General features: G+C 37.6%; 1 protein-coding gene across 1 annotated transcript; it reads right to left on the bottom strand.

Moving 5' to 3' along the window:
- Window positions 1–7,740: 7,740 nt before the first annotated feature.
- On the bottom strand, window positions 7,741–9,339 carry LOC129773028 (uncharacterized). Its single transcript, XM_055776581.1, has 2 exons — window positions 8,131–9,339; window positions 7,741–8,061 (listed from the first exon to the last, which is right to left on the bottom strand). The coding sequence occupies exons 1-2, from the start codon at window positions 9,337–9,339 to the stop codon at window positions 7,741–7,743; spliced, it is 1,530 nt and encodes a 509-aa protein (XP_055632556.1).
- Between the last annotated feature and the right edge of the window lie 213 nt (window positions 9,340–9,552).

Here is a 9,552-nt window from a genome sequence, read left to right as displayed (position 1 = left end):
GTGTTCGTTTTTTCTAGTTTACATGGTTCGGGACCAAGGGCGCTATATATTTTTATATTTTTTCTTGAAAGCTGAGTTTTTACATAACATATCCAAAAATCAGAGGTGTGTTTTTTTTATCGTTTTTTAATTATTATTTTTAAAGTTAACATGATTTAGTCTTCGTTCGATATTCCTATGCGACTAGACGAGATCTATGCGAAAAGGATTCCATTTTTTTTGCAAATTGAATATTTTTTCAAAGAAGACTAGTTTTTTCAATATTTGGATTATCCAAATCTGTATAATATTTATCTTGTAAATTGAACATTCCCAAGTATTTTTTTCAAAAAACACAGATAATGCGAAAACTCGATTTTCATGTCCTGCGGCTAAACGTATGTCTCGGGAAAAAACAACGCTTGAATGTTCATATCCACCGATGCAGCCTTGTGTGTGTGATTGTGACGCACGTCCTTTCAATAAAAGTGACTTAAATATACTATCACTACAGGAAATAAGTATCCCGATAAAAAGAACATTTCTAGTTGTTTTGTAAGTGTTTCAAGTTTTTTCCAAGTGCGGTTAAACGAAAGTCTATCACTGTAGTAGATTCGTAACGAGATTCTTACCGATCGAACATATAAACAGCAATTAGAATAAAAAATGAAACATAAATTTCTGCATCACTGGAGATGTAATCAAGCAAACGAAACCAAATTTGGCATGTGGAGGTTTTAAGATGCAAGAAAAAGTTTTTATGGTGGTTCGACACTCCTCCCCCCTCTCTTAGGGTGAGCTGTCATACAAATGAAAAACAAATTTCTGCATTACTCGAAAACTAATCAAGCAAATGGAGCCAAATTTGGCATGTGAAGATTTTAGGGGGCACGAAACGTTTCTATTGTGAATAGACACTCCTCCCCCTCTCTAAGGGGAGAAGAGGGTCTGTATTTATTCTATCATATTTTCTGTATCAAACACTTATTCCATGTTGCCGGGTCAGCTAGTTTCTGCATAAAATATCATTTTTTCATCCATTTATTGTAGATTCTCATCTTTTCTAGCGCTTAACATGAAAAAAAAGAAATTAAAAGAACTACAAAAACTAAAAAAATAACGATGCTTGTTTTGACGTGGGACTACGTCTAACCGGAATATATGGGGGGTAAAATGAAAACCTAAACACAGAGCATGCAGGAAAAAATGCAAGATTTCGAATGCTTATACCTCAAACATTTCTTACTGGATCGTAAAGATGTTTGCATCAATTGATGAGGAATATTTCTACGCATCTATCGCAATTACTAAAATGTTATTTTTCTTTAGATAAACAATTGAATAACTGTAAAATGTTAAGCGTTATCTAAACGCCCTAACTGCCTCGATTTGATTGGCCCGATTTACGGTTTCCTCAACACAGCCATCAAAACCAAGCATCCTTGGGGAAATCGGCATTGCAAATACTTGGAAGTAGGGCGACTTTTGTTCTCACCGAAATATGTTCCCTAACACAGACATCTAAACCAAGCAGCTTTGGAGAAATCGGCATTGCAAATACATGAAAGTAGGGAGAGCTTTTGTTCCCACCGAAATGAATTCCCTAACAGAGATTCCAAAACTAAGGTTTTTTTTGTTCCGACTGAAATGTGTTTCCCTAACACGGACTTCAAATCCATGGAGCGTATGAAAATTGGTGTCGGCTTTGCAAGTAAATGCAAAATGCGAGCACTTTTATACTCGCTTGCCTTCGTACAGTCCAGAATATGTTTCCCTAACACGGTCCTCTTAACTTAGGAACGTGGGAAAATTGTGCAGACACTAGAGGCGTTTTGCACTCCGAAAAGCGTTTTCCAAATACGGATTACAAAAGCTGCTACGAACACAACGCTTTGGCTCGTTTATTCAAGATTGCATTGAAGGATATACCTTTGTATCCTCTACACACTGAATTTCTACGCATATAATTTGATGATTAGGCAAAAGGTTTATAACCTTTGCTCGATAACGCCTATTGATTAAACAATATGCGTTCGACGTACATGTCAAAATCCAAACTGAGTGCCTGAAGTTCATCAAATTCAGCAAATTTGCGGTTTGAGAAGTACGTACATTTGAGAGATGCTAACTTCAGAGGGAAATGTAAAATAAAATAGTCGTTTTATAATTCTTCCGTTCATATAATTTGTCCTAGGAATCATACCAAACGTAAAAGGACTGTCATTAAATTTACTTGTAACGGAAAACATAATCTATCACAATGTTTGAATTGACCTTTCATGTTATTTATTCAGTCTTTTTACTCACAAAGCAAATAAATTGAATTCGGAAATTGTTTCATTCAATCAAAAATTCAATCAATATAAACATATGATTGCTGAGCTAAGGTAGCCCCACGTCAACCTTGCGGTTATATCATATGTATAACCCACCCATTTTTTTACGCAATTTGCTAACGCAAGCATTTTATCTTTGGTTTTGACTGTCACTTTTTTGCAAATATTTAATATTTTAAATCATAGGCTAAATCAATGCCTGTAAATGATGTTAAAATGTAGCTTATACCTCGAAGAATGTCAGGCTTTCATTATTCAATTATTTATAACATTGAAGTGTAGTAAATTTACATTTAAAAATGAAGTGTTCGTTATTTGAGACTGTTCGAAATATGAGACAAAACGATATACACATGATGTTTTTCCTGCGCCTCAATATTTCTAGCTTACTACACTTTTTCTAAGTGTTTTTTTTCTGTTTCAGTTGTTCACTGCTGCGATTTATTCCGGTCACGCTCTGAAACATACGTTTTGCCTCGTGTTCCGAAAAAACGACTAAGTCTCAGAGAGTCGATTTTTTGCCAATTTTTTTTTCGAGATGACGATGGATCTCGTCCATTTATGCTATTTGAAGACATTTGGCATCAACTTTTTTTTTTTGAAATCCAAATTCCATGTATAATCGCACTCACACATCGATGATTTTTCGATTTTCAAACAACTCAAAATTTGACTGCTATGCGACACTAGTAAATGAAGTTCGATGGAGCTGAAAGAATTGTGGAACAAAATCATTGCATTACATATTTTTGCTATTGCTTTATATATTTAGTTGTATTTGTGAATGAGTAGTGAATGATTAGAATTAATTGTATTGCTGACTATCCAAGCGAGGTAACAGTAACCATTCCAAGCTACAGTGCTATTTTGTGTTTCAAAAATTGTAATTTCATTATTTAGCTAATAATTGTTATCCCAAAATGTATAAATATATAGGAGAAAGATGGTATGTCACGTTTCTCAACAAAACTATATAAATCGAGCCATTGTTCACCAACTATTCATAAAGGTTCACTTGACCCGCTGTGGTAGGAATAGGTATACATGAAACATCGGTAGGTTTAATGTTAAACTTGAAATTTAGTCCGGTTGGGCTTTGACTGAAAAAAATAGTCATGAGGTTATAGGAAATGGGTTTGATACATTTTCAATGCAATGCTGAGACAAAAATGCCTTCCGTGAGTACCTAGAACAAACAGAACTTATAATTTAGAATAAATCATTTACCAAATTATCACTTCCCTGCCGCTAGGAGCGCAACCCACCGTTGTATCCATTTCCGGCCAGGGAGACACAGAGAGAATGATCGAATCGCCCGCGGCCGAACGGAAAGTTTACTTTTCAGTTTTCCAGCCAACAAGAGGAAGAGACGGATGAATTCTTCGTTACTGTTGGTCGCTGTTTAGCACTTTTTCAAATCGCTCCAAGCCATCATCGGTCCATGGCTGGCAAGCCTAGACAACGCGGCCAAGGTGTGTACACAATGGGTACAAGCTATAGGTTGTAGGTTATAACGTTTTCCTTTTCCCACAACCACACTCACTCTGAGTAACCTCTGAACCCGGGGATGAGCCGGGTGAGAACGGAGAAAGGGTATTTCTTGAAAATATAAGTTCTGAATTCTATCATAAATAAACAAGATTTAGCAACTGGCGTTAACCCTTCGAAAAATGTTATTTATTATTTTCACGCTTCATGAGCTAATTGAATTATTGAAATTTTTGCCGCCGGGCACTTTAGGATTTTGCTAAGTGGTGTGTATCATTTCGGGTGGTGTTTATGTAGTTTATGTTACTGTTTTTTCTGCTATTCTTTTTTCCATTCTCTGTTCGTTTCCTCTGGCAGAAAGTTGCAATGCGGGGTAAACACAGCTGAAGGGGGTACCGGTTTTTCAAGTATTGATGGAAAGATGATGGGTTTTCGGGTATTGTTGTACAATTGTATCTTTCCGGTAAGAGGATTTGTAAGTTTTTTTTTTGCGCGCGCGTTGTTTGCCTTGCTGAGGGATGTTTGGTCCACATTTATTAATGTTGAATGCGGTGGATGACAGCTGGGAGTTAATAATTATGGTTTTGGACTGTTGGTGTTAGAAATGTAGAGAGGAAATGAAACAGTTGAATTCAAGAATGGATTAAAAACATATTTTAATAGAAATATGTGATTCTAGATAATGTACAGTCAAAATTGTAAGATGATATGAATCAATCTGTACGAGTGTTGGACGCAGAATTAATTCCAAAAAAGATTCATTACATTTGAAAAAACAGGAAGTGGGTTATATCTATGGTATAACCGCAAGGGTGACGTAGGACTATCGTTGATTTAGAGATCATTTGTTTCAAGTTGAATCTAAATCCATTCTGAATGAATGAATAAATGAATATTTGGGGGACTTCGAAAACGAGAGCGTTATGTTGGAAGCTCAAGGTTTTATGCATCCAATATTGGATACAAAAAACCTTGTTCTGAAGAATAATCTTCAGAAGCTTTCCTGCTAACTGCACTTGATTGACAAATCACAAAACCAAATGTATGTGGTCGCAGTATTATATGGATATAAAACATTAAAATAAACTCGCATGAATGTATTTTTCAATTCCCGGGGAACTGGCAGATTATTATTCAGCAACGATTAGATCTTTCCGGAATTTTCTCGATGCTGAATGGCATCCAAACGAAAATACTCCTTTCAGTTTGGCCTGCAAACAACTTTTCTGAACTCTAATCCATCAAATTTGGAGCCCTTAAAAGGGCCGTTGATTATATGCTAAGCTAATATAGCACGCTCTCCTTGGATTCGACAGGCCAGCTGAATGTCCTTGGGCATGGTGTGACGCGTTTTGTGGGATAGCACACAAATTGGTATCTTCGAATAGGCCTCCTGCAGCGTCATAACCGCGGAACTTTGGAAGCGCAAGTCGGTTTTGAAGTCCTGAGCAATTTCACGAATCAAATGCTGCAAAGGTAGCTTGCGGATCAGCAATTCGGTCGACTTCTGATAGCGACGAATTTCACGCAAAGTTCCCGGTCGATAGCGATGCGGCTGGTGCGCTTATCCGAGCTGCTTTCGTGGTGCCTTACCACCGAAAGACTAACGAGCTGTCTGCTTGGTCCCAAACAAACGAGTCCTCACGGTGCGAGAGTAGAGTAAGAAATGAACGAAAGCAAAGGAAGCACCATATTATAAGCCATAAAAGTATAGAATGTAAACCCCACCCTCTTTATTATATAAGCTTACTGTATACTTACTTCGATGTTATTCGTTTCTCTCCTCCTGATGGATTCCCTTCTGGCCTAAGGTGCACAAACAGGCTCTCGGTGACACCGTTCATCAGCGCTTTCAAGATAAACGAAGTTAGCTTCACCACAACAGCGACAACATGCTCCAATCGCTGTTCAATTATAACTGAGTGGGTTTCAGAGCGGCGCTCGCTTATATACCGATTGGAGATTTCAATAGCCTGTTTTGAAAGCAATTTTAAGGCTATTGAAACAAGTTTTTGGATGAAAAAGTAACAAGTATATAACGCGTAGACATTTTATCTTTCGAATGAAGTGTTTATCATACCATTTCGTTCAATTGTTTAAGAGCTATTAACGCTCAAAATCTCGGTCTCCGGCGTAACGCTTTTGTTTTCGAAACTTTGATTTTACACCCCGGTATAGAAAGGAAAGACGTAGTCCTACGTCAAAAAAATATATATTTTTTGGTTTTTTTTTCATTCAATTATACAATGATTCTCCTCTAATTGGACATCTAGCTTATTGGACAGACCTGTAATGCAACAGGGATAGTTGGATATTTAATCATCTAATTGGACACTTATTGTAAACATTCTTTGCGCAAGTTTCTACAACACGATACATTTTTAGGAGTGTTTTCAACCATTTTCCAACCATTTCACTAGATCATGTATTTTGCGCACACTTTTTTAATGATTATGCGTTAGAGTTTCAATAATTTCCCTATTTTTACTTGTTTTTCAAATCGTGTTGTATTTGTATTTGATGTCCAATTACAAGTCACCATCGCCTCTAATGCGACACTGAGTGGTACCTTTGTATGTCCAGTTAGAGATGAATCACTGTATTTGTTTACTTCAAATAAATACAAATAACGCCTAAAAATACAAAACATATTGTCTTAAATTATTAAAACGCGCACGGTCTGTGACACCGTGCACGAGTATACGAGTTATACGAGGTACGCGCGAGTACAGGAGAATCGAAACTTTGTTTTATTGTCTAGTACAGTAATTTACGTTTAATGCGACATTTTGCTAATTTGACAGGCCTGTAATGTGATACGTTTAGTTGGACATTTTTACCTCTAATTGGACATTTTTGTAAACATCGAGTTTGGGGCCCAAATTATGGCCCCACATTGAAAGTGGCCACCAGACGTCGACACTGCCGTTTTATTTTATCAGGATTGACTACAATAGCGAGACTGTTACTTCGCATTCCGAGCATGTGTGTGTTCAGAATAATTTCAATAATTCATTGTGCTCATCCAAAAAGGTTTCCAGCTCGCCGGCGATGCACCTAGCTTTAGTCGAATTGAGGTTAGTTGCGTATGTATGGGGTGAAAGCTTGATGAAGAGGACGAAGTGGCATCTGGCTTTCAACAATGTAAAAAAAATCGTCCTGTTTTTGATATTGTTTGTATAAAAAATACAAATATCGTGATTAAAAATAGGAGATAGGGGTGAAAATTGGTTATATAAACCAAACGATTTTCAAACCAAATTTATGCAAAAAATACAAAAAAAAATTCAGAAAAAAATTCTTCCATAGGCTCACCCAAGTTGGTATTAAATATACAGTGATCGCTATCCTAGCTGTATCATATATAGTTTACCTATTCTCATGCCTACCAAGTTTTTTGAGTATGATTTCATTAAAATTGGTCGAGCCGTTTCAGAAGAGTTCGACCACGAACACGAGAATTTTATATATAAGATAGATATAGATTAGATTTTTTTTTTGTTACATATTAGTTTTTTGCTGCACAGTTCGAGCTGAGATAGTTGTGTCCACTATCAGGAGGCTCATTCGAGCTCTTTGGTGTGGGGGATAGCGGAGGGTGTTAAAAAAAAGAAAATACTGTGCCACCGCAATCAAGTCTGTGATTGGAAATGCACAGTATGGTCATCAGCTCACTCCCAATCACAATCACTAACAATCTATAACAATGCAATCATTGTGAAGTTACGTTCAAAAATGAGTTTTAAAATACCATCGTCCAGGACGATATTTTCAATTGAATTTTTCAATATTTCATGCACAGTTCTGTCTTTTTTGTGTGGTTTATTTAATTTATAAACTTTATCGCTTACGAATAAATATTTACATCAATGTATTAATTTCACTTATGATCATCTCTTTTCTCCTATACTCCACTACGGTTTTTTGATACATATTATCAAAACGATCTCAAAATATCACTTATGTTTGATCGCGAGGAGAAATTTTCCACAGAACTGAGCTCGGGTCCCGTTATAGCGCAGAATAGATCTGGAATGTCTCTGCTGAGGTCAAACGTATCGCTTTCAATGAGACAATGTGGGTACATAAGCTCCAACTTCTTGAACAAGTCCATATTCTCTTTGTCCTCGGCATTCTCCTCACGCGCACGGCCAAATACATTGTCAAACGAAACTCTCGTCTCCACATTACAGTCCCTGAAGCGGCAGTATTCAAGCTGCGGCAGTTCGGATAGAATTCTGTAGATTGGCGCCTCTTTCTGTTTGTAAAAATAGAATGAAAATAGAATCAGAAAACACAGTTTTTTATGTAATGTAAAATTACTCACCACATTGACCGCGGTCAGCTTCAGCGTTGTTAACTTCTTCAATGCGCAAATCTGATTGATTAGAGGATTTTCCAAAACCATCTCCTTAAGATGCAATTCCTCCAATTGTTGATTAATGATACGCAAATATCTTATTAGATTTGAGTTCGCGGCAACCGATCTTGCACTCACTTTGAAAATGTATTCGTTCTCAATGCACAACCGTTTCAGTTTCGGGGCACTTTCAAACGGCACAAATGAATCAACGTATGTTGACATCTTTTCAAGTAGTGGCAGCGATAACTTGTTAACCGACCTGTGGCTGTGTATGTCAACACGCAAGCATAGCTCCTTTAGCTTTTTGAGATCACCTATTGCGTTGAAGGAGTCATCACGCATGGCGGTTCCGTGGACTATCAATGTCTCTAAATTTTTAGCGACTTGGAAAATATCTTTGTAAGTTGCACAGAACGAGCTATCGTCGTCACATATTTTCAAATATTTCAATTGAGCGAAGATTTGAAGATATCTGTCGTGAGAATCGTAGGGTCCGTAAGGTCTAGCAAAATGGAAACCACTCGCAGTACTGAGCGTCAGGCTGTGTAGATTTGTAAATGTGCCGGACCCAATTATACTGAACAACAATTTTTGGTCCTGGAACTTCACATCAAGCTCCTCGATCTGGGTGCTAAACATCTGCAGGAATGGGCTTATCGTCAGGCCCATGTCTTCCAACTGTAGCTTTGTCAAATTCGGTGCCTTTACAAGGCTGTGGGAAATTTCAACGCGGTTAACTCTTACTGAAGCACTGTAGCTAATTTTCCTCAGGTTCGGGAAGTTCCAGCACTGCAAGCTTCCAAACACATCATCTAGCGAGAAATGGCACATTTCGAAATTCAGATCCTCAACGTTGAACATCACCTCCTCGTGGGATAGAAACTTTTGTAGAGCTTCCAAAAAGCAGGTTTGTCGCTCGGCTGGAACCAACGCATCCGAAATCGTGTACGCGGGGTAGCGTTTCATCCTGACAGAAACCTGTATACCAACGTCACTGCAAAGGTTGGCTACGGAGATGTTGAACTGATGCTTCCGAATGTACCGATTGCTACTCAGAATATCGTACCATAGTTTACAAGTACGCATGGCAGAAAACTGATCTCTGATTTTTAACTTATCGAAGATTAAATAGAATGCCTCCACCGGGAGCTGATTGATATAGTTTTGAGCCATGATCACAACCGAATATACGAATTAATGCACTTAAGTTACGAGAGAATCGTGAGCTTGAATGTGAGAATGAGAATGAATGTATGTACCGAGATCATCCGTTTTTTATAGCTGTCAGCACTGCAGAAGCCTTAAATCTACCTCGTAGTGGGTACACATTGGGAAAACATACCTACCAAAGCTACCTAGCTAGCAGGAACAGCTGCATGTTGAAGT

The sequence above is a fragment of the Toxorhynchites rutilus genome, chromosome 3 (assembly GCF_029784135.1).
Source record: "Toxorhynchites rutilus septentrionalis strain SRP chromosome 3, ASM2978413v1, whole genome shotgun sequence".
NCBI lineage: Eukaryota > Metazoa > Arthropoda > Insecta > Diptera > Culicidae > Toxorhynchites > Toxorhynchites rutilus.
The sequence above is the reverse complement of the archived record's forward strand: the minus strand, read 5'-3'. Positions and strand labels throughout refer to the sequence as shown.

Excerpts from the sequence above, each read along its gene's own strand:
- LOC129773028 (XM_055776581.1), bottom strand. The coding sequence starts at position 9,339 with ATGGCTCAAAACTATATCAATCAGCTCCCGGTGGAGGCATTCTATTTA. Across the intron at positions 8,062-8,130 it reads AGCTGACCGCGGTCAATGTG|AAAGAGGCGCCAATCTACAG; the intron begins GTGAGTAATTTT and ends TTTTACAAACAG.